Source organism: Pseudorca crassidens, chromosome 12 (genome assembly GCF_039906515.1).
Source record: "Pseudorca crassidens isolate mPseCra1 chromosome 12, mPseCra1.hap1, whole genome shotgun sequence".
Taxonomy (NCBI): domain Eukaryota; kingdom Metazoa; phylum Chordata; class Mammalia; order Artiodactyla; family Delphinidae; genus Pseudorca; species Pseudorca crassidens.
The window spans coordinates 42,208,056-42,224,748 of NC_090307.1; the positions used below are offsets into that span (position 1 = coordinate 42,208,056).

Below are 16,693 nucleotides of genomic sequence, written 5' to 3' on the forward strand. Positions count from 1 at the left end.
GGGACTTATGCCTGTGTTCTGGTGGATGAGGCTGGATCTTGTCTTTCTGGTGGGCAGGACTGCATCTGGTGGTGTGTTGGGGTGTCTGTAAACTTATTATGATTTTATGATTAGCAGAGACGCAGCCTCTCTGCTAATGGGTGGGGTTGTTTTCCTGTGTTGCTATTTATTTGGCATAGGGTGTCTAGCACTGTAGTTTGTTGGTCGTTGAGTGGAGCTGGGTCTTAGTGTTCAGATGGAGATCTCTGAGAGAGCTTTCGCCATCTGATATTACATGGGGCCGGGAGGACTCTGGTGGACCAATATCCTAAACTCGGCTCTCCCACCTCAGAGGCTCAGGCCTGACACCCGGCTGGAGCACCAAGACTGTCAGCCACCTGGCTCAGTAGAAAAGGGAGAAAAAAAAGGAAAGAAAGAAAGAAAAAATAAAATAAAATAAAGTTATTAAAAAATATATTATTAAAAATAAAAAGGTAGTAAAAAAAAAAAAAGGGAGAGCAACCAAACCAAAAGACAAATCCACCAATGTTAACAAGCGCTAAAAACTATACTAAAAAAAAAAAAGAGACAGAACCCTAGGATAAATGGTAAAAGCAAAGCTATATAGACAAAACCACACAAAGAAGCATACACATACAGACCCTCAAAAGGAAAAAATATATATATATATAAAAGGAAGAGAGCCACCAAATCAATAAACAAATCTACCAATGATAATAAGCTCTAAATACTAAACTAAGGTAAACATAAAACCAGAAACAAATTATGTGCAGAAAGCAAACCCCAAGTCTACAGTTGATCCCAAAGCCCACTGCCTCAATTTTGGGATGATTCATTGTCTATTCAGGTATTCCACAGATGCAGGGTACATCGAGTTGATTGTGGAGCTTTAATCCACTGCTCCTGAGGCTGCTGGGAGAGATTTCCCTTTCTCTTCTTTGTTCTCACAGCTCCTGGGGTTCAGCTTTGGATTTGGCCCCGCCTCTGCATGTAGGTCGCCTTAGGGCATCTGTTACCCACCCAGACAGGGTGGGGTTAATGTAGTAGCTGATTAGGGGGCTCTGGCTCACTCAGGCCGTGGGGCGGGGGGGGGGGGGGGGGGGGCGGGAGGGGTACGGAGTGCTGGGCGAGCCTGCAGCAGCAGAGGCTGGCGTGACGTTGCAACAGCCTTAGGCACACCGTGTGTTCTCCCGGTTGTCCCTGGATCACGGGACCCTGGCAGTGGCGGGTTGTACAGGCTCCCAGGAGGGGAGGTGTGGATAGTTACCTGTGCTTGCACACAGGCTTCTTGGTGGCTGCAGCAGCAGCCTTAGCGTCTCATGCCCGTCTCCGGGGTCCGCGCTGATAGCCGCGGCTCGTGCCCGTCTCTGGAGCTCCTTTAAGCAGCGCTCTTAATCCCTTCTCCTTGCGCAGCAGGAAACAAAGAGCGAAGAAAAAGTCTCTTGCCTCTTCGGCAGCTCCAGACTTTTTCCCAGACTCCCTCCCGGCTAGCTGTGGCACACTAATCCCCCTTCAGGCTGTGTTCACGCAGCCAACTCCAGTCCTCTCCCTGGGATCCGCCCACCGAAGCTGGAGCCTCAGCTCCCAGCCCCCACCTGTCCTGGCCAGCGGGTGAGCAGACAAGCCTCTCAGGCTGGTGAGTGCTGGTCGGCACCGATCCTCTGTGCGGGAATCTCTCCACTTTGCCCTCCACACCCCTGTTGCTGCGCTCTCCTCCGCGGCTCCGAAGATTACCCGCCCCCCGCCCACCTGCCGTCTCCGCCAGTGAAGGGGCTTCCTAGTGTGTGGAAGCTTTTCCTCCTTCACAGCTCCCTCCCAGAGGTGCAGGTCCCTTCCCTATTCTTTTGTCTCTGTTTATTCGTTTTTCTTTTGCCCTACCCAGGTACGTGGGGAGTTTCTTGCTTTTTGGGAAGTCTGAGGTCTTCTGACAGCTTTCAGTAGGTGTTCTGTAGGAGTTGTTCCATATGTAGATATATTTTTGATGTATTTGTGGGGAGGAAGTTGATCTCCATGTCTTACTCCTCCACCATCTTGAAGCTCTCTCTGCCTCATGGTTTTTCGTTTTAAGCTCAGGTGACTGGACAGTGTCTATGTCTACAGGACAGGAAGGTCCCTGAACCTGTCTTTGAGACGGCTTAGCTTATGAGACATTTCCTTTCTCTGACATAACTTTCATGCTGGTAAAAAACTGTTCCATTGGTAGGAGGCTACATTTCACCTGCATCATAAATGTATCAGACTGGAAGAGAGTGTCCTAGTAGTAAGCTGTGAACTTGAATTAGACTAAAATTCTGAAATCATTTATGGGAACTTTTCATTACTTCTGTAATTTCTAAAGCCTCATTTAAATGGTCAGATTTGACCAATACATTTTAGTGAATAAGATAAATGTATCTTAAAAAATTTTTTTTTTTATAATATACAGGTAACCTTCAAGACTGAAAGGAATACCATAGTGTAAAATATGAGGGGCTCTTGCTACACAGAAAGAAATGTGTACTTTATTTTCTGAAAAAGAATGCATTTAGGTACTGGGCTAGTTGGTTATGAATAGCATCAATTCAAAGGTACATTATTAATGTGCTCTTGCTCTTTAAAAACAATTTACACCCTGTCTTGATAAAATAGTTACAAAATATAAAAAGAAACCTGTTTAAGAAATTAAAACTTGGCAAAAGGTTCAACATTTTAGGTCAGTGGAAAGAGAGAAAAAGGCATTCAACAAGTAAGCTCCAGCTGGGCGTTCCATTTTTTTGTTCCAATCCTAAACCCAACAGGAGGAGGCAAGGCCTTAGCAAATGCACCTTCTGTGTAAGCCCTACTGGGGTCCAGGTCACAGCCTGGGGGAAGGGTCTGCCCTTGGGCAGTCTTGTGAGCTGAAGTCCTGGTGCCATCTGAGGGTCAAGGGTTCAATGGATTTTACGCTTTGCCTTCTGTGAGGCAGTAAAGCCCGAGCTCTTCCGGTGAATGGAGAGTGTCTCATGAGTTCCCAGTTCAGCAGAACAGGAGCTGTTAGACATCCAGGGAGATGCTCTGTTCTCACACTTGGTGCTGTTTGGCGACTCAGTGACTATTTACTCATAATAGCAGCCTAAACGGTCATGGTGGCTGTGTTCTCGCCATTAAGAGGAAGCATAAGAAAGGTCAGAGAAATGAAGTTTGTGTTTAATTTTAGAGAACTGGCATCTTGTAACTCGAACTTAGTGTAAGTATATTAACTTTTTCCCCTTCCCTCTGGACTCATGGGCCTACCCATAATACCAGTAGGAACACCTCAAATTTTTATCGATGATCTCAGATTTAATAAAATGGAGCAAACATGTTATCTCACCACTTTTGAACTGTTTGTGATGTGTTTAGAGTCCACCAGTGTGCCTTTTAAGTAAAATGAATCACATGTATTCTTGAGTATTTGTGCACAAATGTCTACGATCTAGTGTTTAAAACCCTAGGGTTGGTGAACTAAATGGAAACACGTGTGCTTTGAGTATGAGCTTTCCCAACCCAGGTAACGGCTCAGACGTCCATCACGTAAGTACCCTGTGGAGTAATGTGTAGGTGGAGAGCAGTGGTGGTAGCTTTATTTTCCTGCTTCTCTGCTTTTAAAAGGAAAAGGCCTAAAGGCAAATGAATGGAAAACAGTTGCCAGAGGACAGTACAGAAACAAAACTGGGCTCTAGGTGGTGCTTGAAAGCAGGTTCAGTAAGGCTGGCATCCTTCAGGGTAAAAGGGTGTCCGCTGAACCTCAGTAACCTGGAGGCTCCTGGGCAAAGTCTTCAACAACAGACTGTCGTCACCTGTTCTACAGGGTCTCCAGGAGGGCAGTGGGCCAGTTCAAATACATTTTTTCAGTTATTCCTTTAAGGTTGGTATTCCATTTATGTCTATAAATCATCACTGTTAAAGTCAGCAAACTGGTAGGCGGGGAGGGAGGAGAATACACTTAATCAAAGAGCTTTTGCCAATCACAGGTTGTGTGGCCACAAAGCTTTACATCGAAACACCTGCCTGCTTTTGCCCAGCCTTTGTGTTGTCCAGATGGAGCAGGTGAACCTGCAGGAGCGAGGCCTTTGTTTGCTTTGCAAGTGGAATGTTTCCTAAGGGAATGAATGGTGTATCTTTCTTTTTGGTAAGAAAATATTTTTGGCAGAGTTTTAGAAAGGTAGTACAGCTGCTACATTGGATATCAAATACTAACCTGTAATTCCTGTTAAAACATTTGCCGTCAATAAAAACAAGGCCCCCCACCATGTAAATCATAATAAAATGTGGGATCTATGTGTGAATTTACATAAATAGCCAATTCGTATAACTGTGCTCACTCAAAACGAAACCTTTAGCATAAACATTTAAGACTCTATAGATCCAGGCCGATTTTAACATATACCTTTTTTTTTTATTAAATATGTAAAAAGATAAATGCAAGTCAAGTTATTCACATATTCAGAGACAAAAAACTATTCTACCATGCGACAGTAGGTGGGTAATGTAAAATGAATGTGATACATCTGAATAAGACTTTTTCATCTATTATGTCATTACTTATCTATATTTATAATTAACAATACATATGTTTACATTCCTTTCAGTTTACATTTAATATATAACAAAAGCTTTATGGTGTACTATTTAGTAAAAGTAATTTGAATGCATATTAAACCTTAACGGAATAATGGGAATACTCACCAGGGAAGGGAGGAGTTCCTGGTTCCCTTCTGGAGTTTACTTCTCTCGGGTCAACACGGTGTGTCTTTGTCTTTTCTTTTTCTGCTTTTCTGCTCTTTTCTCTTTACCCCCTGCTTCAATCACTTCCTACCTGATATGAGCAGTGGAAGTACTATAACCAGCTGCGGCGGGTGTGAAGGGGACTCCAAGACCGAAGTCTAGCTTCTGAGAGGGAGGAGCAGAGCACACACCAGGGGATGCGTCTCGGCCCAGCATGACGACACGTGACGGGGTCCACAGAGGAAAGCACGCACTGGCTGCCGAGATGAGAGAATGACGGGGTAAAGCCATCAGGGAGAAAGGAGCAGTCCTGGGAAATGAGAGGTGGTCTGCACAGAAGCTGGGGTGCAGCCGAAGAGGACCGGGATACTTAGCTGTCAAAGATTCCCCAAAGCATCAGTGATGTCCCATGCGATGCAGGGCAATGGAAGACGTTTCAGATGTTGACAGAAAGAGAAGTATATAGCTCCTCTCTAAATAAATGAATAGTCTGCCCCAAGACTCCGGGAAGGAGAAGGAAGTAGGATGACTGGCGAAAGTTGTCTTTGCCAGATATATGGCCAGTGTGTTTGTAGCTGAGAAAGTTGGGGATTTGGGGAGGAACAGAGTGGCTGAGTGTCACTGGTGAGGCTTATGCACGTTACCCAGTAATCACGTGCACCCACATGATGGGAGTGTGGTCCCCGATCCACCTGGCACTGGGTATTACTGACATGTCCAAGGCAAGCAAAGAACTGCCCAGGAACCACTGAAGGATCACCTGCATGGAATTATTTATCGTGCCTCTTTACAAGAGCTGTTTAGAAAGAAGGAAACTCAGTGAGTGCAACAGGCTTGGCGGGGCGAGGAGGGGAGGGAGGGGGTGGGGACGACACACTGTTAAGCGCGATGCTGCGTATAGCACGACCACTCCCTGTGACCAGGTGTGGGAGGATGTCACCGCCGAGAGCCAGGCCGTATTCCAGCCTGAGAGAAACGAGCTGCCGCTGTAGTGCAGAGCAAGCAGGAGAGAGAAGAAAGGGAAACCAAACCCCATGAAACATCTGTCCAGTTCTGCACAGTGTCCTGTAATAACCTCAAAAATACAAGCAATCTTTTTCACATGTTACTCAGTAAATACCACTCTGCCACAGAAGATTTATTTTGAGAAGACTTCTTTTGGTGGAAAGCTTCAATGCTAGAATTTAGGATTAGTATGTCATCAGTTAATAAAGAAATGTCAAAGCTTTATGATACGTAATTCAGAAATTTATTTTAAGCTTTTCAATTAAGAGGAAAGTGGGGTGGGCACACTTGTTTGCTGTTTTTGTTGTACCTGCTAAGTCAAATAACAAGTGAAAGAAAATCTAAAGTCAGAAACCGAGTGAAATGAATGATCCAGGAAGGGAAACCATCTGTCAAAGGGCGGGGTGGGGAAGAGGCAAAGATTTGGAAAGATACTAAGAAAATGTGCAAATATTAGTTAAAAAAAATAAGGAATGCTTTTAATTCATTACTGTTTCCTCTGTTTATGAACTGCCACGATTTAGCGAAGGTCAATGACAAGGAGGGCCATAGTATTGAAGAGGGGGAATTCTTTATTCCACAAGGCATTGGGAGTCAGATTTTCCTGTGCTGTCATTCCAGTGTCAACAGCAGACTTCAGAACCAGGATTCTCCCTTGGGCTTACGCTCCTATTCATAAGGTCTTCACTCCCAGCCTTCCAGCATGATGCGGGACCCTGCCGCCCGGGGCTGCACACCCTGAAGTCATTCTTTAGTAGGAATCCCCTAGTGTGGATGAGAGGATCTGGGCTGAAACCCACAGGAGGAGGCAGGAGGACCTGTGCCCATGCACACCCCCTCTGACTGCAGACAACTGATGACAGCTTTTGAGGAGAGTGGCTCCCCACCAAAGAGGACCCTGAGAAAGAAAAGAGCATGAGAATCTGGGTGGGGGGAGGCGAGGGAAAGGGCAAGCAGTTAGAGGGCCAAGTCGAGATGGTGTTTTCCTTGAGTGAATGTCTTTCAAAACTAACAACATACTGTGTGGTTGTCTAACATGCCGATGTCTGAACACTGCTGGGCCCTGACGTCCTAGTTTTGATTCCTTTTTTTTTTTCCCCTTTTGTTTGTGAGTAGAGGGAGAAACTGACTTGGTGTTTTTCCCCGTGAAATAAGTCACTGTCATATGGCTTTCATATCAAGTATCTCTTTCCCTTTGTTCCAATTTATTATCTGACCAAATTTATGTTCAGAGGTTAGACTTGCAAACATCAAAGCACCACAAATGTGTGTGACATCTAGTGACACTGGGTTGAGAAATGCCAATATAAATACCATATATCAAATTACCATTGTTTCACACCAGGATAAAAAGGGGGTGGGGTGGGGGTGGGGACAGTTGTTCTGGAAAGAAATGCAAAGAGCAGAACCAATCTCAAGCAGCCAGGTGGTGAAGTTGAAGGTATGTGACCCCGTGACGTCTTGGGGAGGCTGCCCACGGCCGCAGCTAGTGTGTCTTGGCGAAGGAAATGGGAACCGAGCGCGGTGGCTGGCATGGGCGCCGGCGCAGTGATGGGACAGCAGGCTGGGAACAACTGGTTTCTGATGAGCTTGAGGCCACAGGTGTTCCAATTCTCCAGAAGAAAAGTTCCCACCAGAACGGAAGTGTGGAGAGCTGCCGAGACGGTTCAGTACTCTTCCTGCTGCTGGGGCTGCTGTTCGTGGACTTGTTCCTCTGCTTCCGGCTCCTCCGGGTGGCCCTCCTGTGGGGCAGGGGAAGAGGTTTCAGCTGAAGCGGTTCACTGCCGGCAGCCCTGCAGCGTCCCCAGCCCCACCATCGCTGCACAGCACGGCATCGCCACGGCTTTTGCCACGCACGTGCCTCCCTGCTCCCAGGAGCCCAGGCACACACAGGGATGCCTTCACCTTCCTGCCCCATCAAGGAACGGCCCATTCTGGAGCGTGGCCAGCAGGCTTTAGGCACCACGTTTTCCTTCTGACCATTTTGGAAGGACGTCATCACAGAACATACGACATCCTTTCCCACCCGCTGTACGACAGTAAACCAGATGCAAGGACTCAAGAGCGTCACGATAACCACGAGTGAGCCTGCTGTGACACAGCACAGGGCCCCAGGCCCCTGCAGTGTGTCTGATGGCTTCCTGTTTCCTGCCCTGCTGTCCTCCTCCTCACCTGGTAGCATGTCTGCTAAGCAGACTCCGTGTTATAATCTGTTACTCATCTGATGCAGAGAAGCAGCTCGTTAGAGTGGGTAGGTAAGGAAAGGACAATAACTATGGTTCTGGGTTGCCCCCAGCCAGACGGCGTCTCCAACAGGGGAGCTCAGGAGCTTGTGCTCAGGGACTTCGGGACATCTATTTTGGGTATGTGAGGACTTTTTTTGCTTACTTTCTGATGGTTGAGGTGTTCCTCTACTTGGCTTCAAATGACCTATTTACTCACTTGCGTATAACCCGGGGAAGCACATCATGAACACAAAACTCCAGGGAACATAAACCCTGGTCAGCTATATCTGCCAATTCTTTTTTTTTTTTTTTAATCTCACAAAGAATAATTAGCTCTTTACTACCCAAGCAGAGGGAGCGTAGCTAATCAATAGGGCCGACTGCTCCCTCCAGAATGCACAATGCTTTTGCGATGCAGTCGGGAGCGTACGCTGGGACGTACAGACGTGCTTGTGTTCGCTTGCACTTTGCAAACCCCCATTCTGTCTGGCCCGTATTCCCTTTAGCCAAGGACACACCCGTCAAGATCCAACTCAAATACAGCAGCATCATTTCCCCCGATCCCTGAGCCAGGATTCTCTCCCTCCTCCTGCATTTTGCTTCTTCCTTGGCCTTAAAACTTCTGACTTGTAATCTTGTTTGTCTTGAACCTTGTGGCCTCGTCCACTGGATCCTGAGGATACTGAAGTCGGGATAGGGCCTCATCCATCTGTGTCAGACCTTGCTTACTGTACAACTCAATGCATGTGTGTCAGGAAGAAGACATCAGAGAGGGTGCAAGAACAGATGACCGAGACTATCAGACAAGGTCACGTGCCACTTGTCTTCTGAGAGGCAGCATAATGTCAAGGATATAAGCATGGAACTGGAGTTCATCTCCCAGATCCATTATGTACAAGCTGGGTGACTTAACTCTTCTGTGCCTCGGTTTTCTCATCTGTACAAGTGGGAGATAGGACAAAAGTGCCCATTTACCAGAGTTTTCAGTGAGTGCCATTGGTCACTGAATCGATGGAGTCACTGAGTTCAACAGAGAGCTCTGAGTTAAAACAGGTGAAGTACCTAGAACAGTGTTTGGCACATAACATAAGTGTGAGCTGTGATTCTTTTTTCTTGGTAACTCATTGGAATATGTTCTAGAAGTAAAAATAATTTTTTAAAAAACAGTCTTTTCTATGACAAGAGTAGAAAATGACATCGTATTGAAGACTTGGGCTCAAATCTAGCACCGTCCCTTACTGGCTGGGTGTCTTCAAGAAGCACATTATTTAATTTAATCAACATTAGCTCACCCCATGACCACACCCCGTCACATACCTAAAACTGCTCCACCTCTGAAATGTGAAGACCCAAATCCTACTCTCCCTGCCCACATCCTGCTGTCCCTCGGGACACCTCGCTCCTTAATTCCTTAACCACGATGTCCTCTGACCTCAGAGCCCCAAGCCCCCCTTTGCTCCCGGCTCTGCCAGCTCGTCCCCGGGCCGGCCCTGCAGTGTCCTCCACAAGCCTCTTTGCCCACCGCTCAGCACACGTGAGGGTGGTCCTCTCGGCTCAGTTAGTGCCTCAGGGACAGAGGTGCCCTCCTGGGAGCAGAAGAGCACCTCTTGCTGGGATAGAACAAGCGAGGAAGAGCCACCAGCCTCCCTCTAGTCCAGGGGCAAAGAAGGAAGGTCACACTCATGGGAATTGACCAGGATGGTGGACCAGGAGCTCCGGGTGTCTGCTCTGCCGCACACTCCTCCCCACGCCTTTCTCACTGCCTTCACCCCAGAACGGATCACTCCTCTGAGCTTTACATCCTTGATTCCTGCTTCCCTCCGGTTGCACACTGCAGCCCTGTGTGTGTATGGGCGCGTGCTTGTGTGTCCCCACTGGCTGGCTCCACGGCTGCCTCTTCAGCCAGGCTCTGAGCCTCTGAGTCCCTTAAGGGGTAGAGATGTTGTTGTATTCGTCATCCTAACCTGTTAATGCCAGTGTGGTGCCTTCCGTATCATATTGCCCAGACTTCAGCTGGTCTGAAGTGCACTTTTCTTACATAATCGTTTCTGTGAGTGTTAGGCTGCTGATGGGAAGATCGTCAGAAATGAGGATCTGTTTGACATTTTACAGAAAATCTTATTTGCTCACATCATGGACTGCAAGTTAACTGTGGGATAATGGATTTAATTCAGGACTGAGAGTCAGAAGATTTGGATTCAAGTAACTGTGGGCCTGTCAAACCAGCTGCGGGAAGAGAAACACACTAGATAAGGCTCCCCCTCGGGCCTCCTTTCCATACTTGATGAGCCAGGGGGTGGGTGTGGTGCCCTTGTCTCCAGCTGGCCAAGGGCAGCTCCCTCACTCACGGTGCACCGCTGTGAGGTCATGCATCTCATCTGCAGGAACTGCGGACCCCAGATCACTCTTATTGGGTACCGTGGCTATAAAGAACAAACGTCCTGGGTTACCAATGGATTGCTAATGCTTGGGGTTCAAATTAAGGTGCTCTGAAAGTCTGGCAGGATGCACCTGTAACTGTGAGGCAGCTGTAGCCCATCACCACTGGGAGCTCCCCACCCACGCATGGAGGCAGTCACACACCAAAATGATCTTCCTCTTATGCCCCACGCAAGACTGAAGAAGAACTTAAACGCACAGGTGAGGAGGAGGCCAGGCGAAACCTAGGCCAAACATGTGACTAAAGCACTGGGGTGCCACCTACTTAATTAAGTCTAATATTTGCATATAAATCCACCCACAGCTGTGAGTGACGCTTTGGAGTTCCTTATTCTTATAATAATCATTAGAACGAGAAGCAAGCAGGAAGACAGTACTGAAGAATGCTCTCGGCTACTGTGGGAGGAGAGCGGGGACAAAGGAGGGGAGGAGGGGGAGGGCCGTCAAGAAGCTGGGCTGCAGGGAGTGGGGAGAGGGCATGGCTCCCACCTTCCCAGATGTAGGAGGCAGCGCACAACAGGCTCATCTGCCGCCACTCACACCAGCGAGTCCGGCTGTTCTGTCCTCTCTGCTTTGTTCCTGCCATTTCCTCTGCTGAAAAAATACTCCCCCGTCTTACCTCTGTAACTGCTGACATTCCTAATCATCTTTCCACGGCCAACACAAATGTCATCTTCTCTGTGAAGTCCTTGCCTGTCCCTCCAGGCTCTCTTTATGTGCTCCCCACACAAGTTTATTTATGTCTCTATTACTGCGTTTATCACAACCTGACAAATTCCAGTTAGTGGTGTCCCTGTCTGTCTCAAGGGGACTGTGAGCTCTTCTAAGGCAGGGGCTGTGTCTGTTTTCTATAAACCCAATGCTGCGTCCAGTGACAGAAACGCAGGCTGAATTCAAAAGATGTGGCCTGAGGGGGGAGTATCTTTAGGTCATTCGACAGTGGCTTCCGTGACAGGAACTCAGGAAACAAGTGTCTCTGTATTAGCAGGTGACCCTCAGCCTACAGATCCACAGGGCAGCAGCTAACCAACCACGTTAAGCCCAGACACCTGTGGCCCCTAGTTAAGTAGTAAAGATAATGAGAATCATAATGAGAGGCACTGGACGGCCAGCTGGCCATCTGCTCTGGAAACTTCCATTAGGTTTCTGTGATTGCAAACTGAACTGCCTCTGTTTACTTCCACACTCAAAACTCTCATCTGGATTTCTACATCTTCCGAACATGTTATCCTAGGATTGCTTGATCAAGTGAATCAAAGACCAGACATCACTAAATAAAGACTGAAGGAGGAGGCCTCTCCAGGGAATGCCTCCACCTGAAGTGTCAACGTCGGGTCCATCTGTGGTGAACTGAAGAGCAGGCACTCACTGCAGCCTCTGATTCCTCAGCACCCCTCTCATCTCCAGGAGGGAGGCAACCAACCAGAAATCTCTGCCTCTCAGATGTGCACAGAAGTCCGACCGGCGGCATCATGCATAAAGTACCGGCATTTTTTCCCAGACATCATGCCCCCCGTGGCTGCACGTCCACCTAGCACTGAAGTGTGTGAATGGCCTGAAAACAGGACACAGTGTCAGGGTCAAGCACAGCGAGGGAAAAAGGAGGCTCTGAGAGCTTGCGGGTGGGTGCAGTGGCCCAGCAACCTCTGAGCACATTTTTCCCCAAGTGATGCCTTTCCTAGGCAAGCGTGGAAGCTTTTTAAAGGCTCACTGCCTCAATGGTAGAAGCTGGATAAGCTGGGAGGCTACCACAGAATCAGGACTCACTACGCTTAGGGAGGGAGGCAAACGCTTGCAGCTCTAAGGTGTCTAGGACGGTTCCATGAACCTCCAGGAAGGGAAGCAGAGAGCAGAGCAGGCCAGCCGCTCCTGAGCCTCTCGCCATCCGCCTCTGTAAGAAGTGTCATGTGTGTGCGTGTGCAGCATGGAAAATACCGTGCAGTGTCCAGGCACGTGGCAGACAGCCTTCGCCTTCTCTCTATATAGAAACCGAAGTTTAAAAAAATGGGTCTTGTCACATTCTAAACAAGGACGCTTGGCATATTCCAGCTTATTCTCTATAGAAAACTCAGCATAGCCTGATGTGTTTCTTTTGGAGCTGTCCAGACACAGAGTTGCATTAGAAGTTATCCTGGAATGAGAAGAATTAAGGCAGCAGCTGCATTTGAAGACTTTGCACTGGTAACCCACACGTGTTACGTTTGTGTTAAGTCTGTTTTCCCTTCCAGATTCCAGTAGCCTGGTTACTGCCTCTAAATCTCTTCCTGGACTTTGGATACTCCTTAGCTTACACTCAACAGTGATGCCACTGTCTCTCTCTCCTCCCTGCCACGTTTCTCTCTATTTGATGACATCAGCACAGTGCCAGTCAGAACAACGAAGGTGGGTTTAGTGACACTACCTGCCAGAAAAAAATGGAGGTTCTTGCCGGATGCTGAATTAAACAGACTGCCCAGAGAAAGAGGCCAAGACAATACTTTTGAAGGTGTCAAACAACAAAACAAGGTGAAGGGAATTATTTGGAGAAAATCCAGGCAGGAATTTGACTGCTCCCTTCTTCACATACAGAACACGTGCAACTCAATACTGTCAATTAGACAAAGTCTGTCCTGCAGTTTCCCCCAAGAGGTACCGCCTTTACTTTTTCCCTTCCCCATGGCACCCAATATACTGAGAGGCAGGGAACATAGTCCTTAAGATTCTGGGCTCTGAGTTAGAGAAACCTGGGTAGTGACGGAGCTTATTAAAGATGGGTCATTGGGCTTCCCTGGTGGCGCAGTGGTTAAGAGTCCGCCTGCCGATGCAGGGGACACGGGTTCGTGACCCAGTCCGGGAAGATCCCACATGCCATGGAGCGGCTGGGCCTGTGAGCCATGGCCGCTGAGCCTGCGTGTCCGGAGCCTGTGCTCTGCAACGGGAGAGGCCACAACAGTGAGAGGCCCGCGTACCGCAAAAAAATAAATAAATAAATAAACATGGGTCATTGAGCAAGTAATTTTTATCTGTAAAGCAGAGATAAGTAATAGTACACCACATAAGGATGTGGTGAGAAATATATATATAGAATATAAACGTAATATCTAGCACATGCTAAATGCTCAAGGTTAGCTATTACTACTATCATGTTCCCCATTTAAAAGGTGGCTCAGGCTTGGAGAAGGGAGGGCACGAACTCGGGACTCCAGTTCAAATGCAAATTACGCTGCTTATTCACTCGGGAACGTTATTTAACCTCTCGGCTGCCTTAGTTTCTCTCATCTATAAATGGGCTAACACCCATATCTACCTAATAGGATTCTCCAGACAATTAAAGGAGCTGATACATGTAAAGCCCTTGGCCTTCCCCCTCATCTCCCATCCCAAGAGTTTAAGGAAAGGACCTGCTAAACCCATTAGTCTTAATGACTGATGATACTCTGAAGTATTACTTCTTTGAGGGGCGTGTGCGTTAACTGCCCATACACTGCAAGAATGGCTCTCTGAATCCAGGCCTCGGTAAGCTGGTGCTGGTGTGTGTGCTGGAGGTGTTGGAGATATAAATGGTCTAACAGAAGCTGAGTGTAGTCATCCAGGAAGACACTCCTGAACTCTCAGGAGGCAAGAGCTCTTGCCGAAGGCCAGCCCCACCTGCCATTAGCTAGGAATTCAGTGGCCCTGCCAACCCTTAATTTGGAGTTCACCTAACGGCGCTACCTCACAACGACTCCTCCTTTGGGACAAGATCTGGCTCGAGGTTAGCATCAGAAGGCTAGAGGTTAGCATCAGCAGGGAGATTCCATCCTGCAAGCGGCCTTGCTCCCGCGAGCGGGCACCGTCCCGGATGGGCAGCAGCACGGTTCACTCGGGCTCACGGGGCTGCTGCACAGACCTCATCGAATTCAGCCTCAAACAAGCTTGTGAAGAGAATAACCATAATTCGTCTCGCGCTTGACAGATGACAAAGCACTCTCTACATACAGAACGTCATAAAAATGCCACTTTGGGTGGTGCAGATACACACACTACAAAGCAACCTTTGGTTTCTTCCGTCAGATCTGAAAATACTGAGAATATTTTGTAAAGCCGTCGCTATCTCTGGGACCTGGGCAGGTGGATCCCCAGGGCTTCAAGATCTATAGCGTGAGCTAACCGAGAAAGAGGTTTAAGAATATATACATATCCAGGGGAAACAAAAAAAGTGCTGGAGAGTCCCCAAACTCCAGACAGTTTCTTACAGTTTAGGAAAATTTCAGAGCTAGGATTTTAATCTTACACGGAGTAAACAACTGCCTGCTATTCGGCTGAAATAAGATAAAAGTAAACTTGCTGGTGGCTTCCTATGTTCTGTGGCAATACCAACACACGTGCAACTCGACCACAGAGCCCTCAGGGCACCTGCAGGCCTCCTAATCACACCTACCCAAACACTTCCTCAGCCCCAACCTGGCAGCAGGACGCCTGCAACCCTGGCCCGTGCTCTCCTGCCTTTCACTGCGCCGCCCTCATGAAAGTGAAGCCCCACGGGGCTCCCACTGCGGCTGCCAGGGCCTCTCCCTGCCTGTCTGGGTGGACTTGGGGTGACCTGCCTTGGGCCCTGCCGTGTATCCTGCCCCTTCCCCTCCTCGCTTCCTGAGACTCATGTTCCTCCGCTGCTCCTCACGTCGGCTTTCCATGCGCGGACGGAGCCACATCCTGGGTCCCCCCTCGGCACATCCACTCGTGGGGAGCAACCCTGGTGGGCAGGGCCTCCACAGAGGAGGCCTTCCAGAAGTATTTTTCCACAAAGGGCTGTCACACAATGCTGCTCTGTACTGGCAAAGTGTAACCAAGACAACCAGCTATGAAGGAAAAAACAGTTGTGGGACTTCTGGGGATGGGAAAAGCATCTAGATTAATTTTTCCTTTAACCACATTCTGATCTGTGTGAAGAATCTTTGCACACATTCTTACTGCTCATTTGCTCAGAGAGCTGAAAACCACTTGAGAGTTGGCTGTGTAAGCCTATTTTTCTCAATCGAAGCCCCCCGGTCCCCTGCCCCCAACAACTGGCAACCATCCGCGCATCTCTTCCCAGATTGATGAATGCAGGTCCCATAAGCATGGGTCAATGGATCACGACGATCGTGCTTATTCCTCTGGGCACATCACATGCACTGGCTGAGCTGCAAGCCTCACTAAGGTCCCAGGGCAGCATCTGAAGGCTCGGCGCCACTGCACTCGGACCAAGAGCATCACTCTGGGACACAAGCCTCAGGGCTCTGCTCACACTCACGTGTTCTTCCGAAGCGTAGAGGACTTCCATGAGTCGCTGCACGAGGTCATCGTTTTCCTGCCCGTGTTCCTGGCAGAGGAGCTCAATCTCTCTCAACTTTCCGAAGTAGAAATCCCTCTCCTTTTCCACGCCTTCAAGGGCAAGTTTTAACGAATGTACCTGTGAGGGAGGGAAGGTGGAAAAGAAAACCCTCAAACTACAGCATAAGAAATAAATGACCAACTGTGCCTGAGTATAAAGATGCGAAACATGAAAAGACAGATGTGCAAAAATAACCAACGTGCAGGTCCGGGGAGAGACGAGGGGCTGCTGCTGGAGCTTGAGCCTGGGCCCGAATGCCCAGCTTCAACAGCACACTTGTCACTCCTGTCAACCGACCGTTTATACCCAGAGGCCCGGGGATCCTTCTGCCCGAGACAGTTCCACCCGGGCTCCGAGTCAGCCTTCCTCTCCTGGTAACTAACCTGGGCTGGGGCACATCTTTCCCCCAACTTGTTCATCCTCTACAGGGAGGGGAGAGGCGAGAGCGGGAGGAGGGAGGGGAGAGGCGAGAGCGGGAGGAGGGAGGGGAGGGGAGGGAGAGGCTGGCACTGTGGTCCCTTCAGACGCGCTTTGCGGAACCTCCTTTCTTCACGTCACTTGAGAGCTGCCCTCAACTTTGGAGCCCTTCATACATGTTCCTGAACCAAACTAGACAAATGCTCCTACTGAGGGACTGGGGCGTGGCTGCACAAGGAAAACTGGGTGAGACTAAAAGCAGGCTGAGTGGATCTGCTTAATTCCTCTAGTTCTGGCTTCGAGCTCATCACGTGAAAGGCGGGAAGATGTGGAAGCTCCAGTCCCTCAGCGGAACAGCCCTCATTCCCTTTTTTCTCCCTTGATGCGGGTTCAAGGGCCTTGCAGCTTCTCACCGTGGTTACGGAGATGGCGCTGGTGAAGGGAAGAGGGCAAGGGTTGAGGCTGGCAGAGCCGTCACCTGGGCTGAAGAAACACCACAGGCAGTGTAGACAGATCTGGTCTCAAATTCCAGGCTGCAGGCCGAGCAGCT

The 16,693-nt window shown here is 48.7% G+C and overlaps 1 protein-coding gene and 1 long non-coding RNA gene across 7 annotated transcripts in view; one reads left to right on the forward strand and one right to left on the reverse strand.

Annotated features, from left to right (window-relative positions):
- LOC137203361 (uncharacterized) overlaps window positions 1-7,087 on the forward strand; it is a 94,258-nt gene extending 87,171 nt beyond the window's left edge. The window contains exons 4-5 of the long non-coding RNA XR_010933062.1: window positions 3,453-3,531; window positions 3,972-7,087. This is a non-coding gene — a long non-coding RNA (uncharacterized lncRNA). The remainder of the gene's footprint in view (window positions 1-3,452; window positions 3,532-3,971) is intronic.
- The window catches only part of MAPRE2 (microtubule associated protein RP/EB family member 2), a 162,365-nt gene continuing 152,477 nt past the window's right edge, over window positions 6,806-16,693 (reverse strand). For 4 of the 6 annotated variants that reach the window (XM_067699342.1, XM_067699340.1, XM_067699341.1 and 1 more), the window contains 2 exons: window positions 15,640-15,804; window positions 6,806-7,472 (listed from right to left, as the gene is read on the reverse strand). In XM_067699342.1, the coding sequence (XP_067555443.1) occupies window positions 7,398-7,472; window positions 15,640-15,804 (240 nt within the window). In that variant the 3' untranslated portion in view covers window positions 6,806-7,397. The remainder of the gene's footprint in view (window positions 7,473-15,639; window positions 15,805-16,693) is intronic. The other 2 variants (XM_067699339.1, XM_067699343.1) reach the window with 1 other exon arrangement.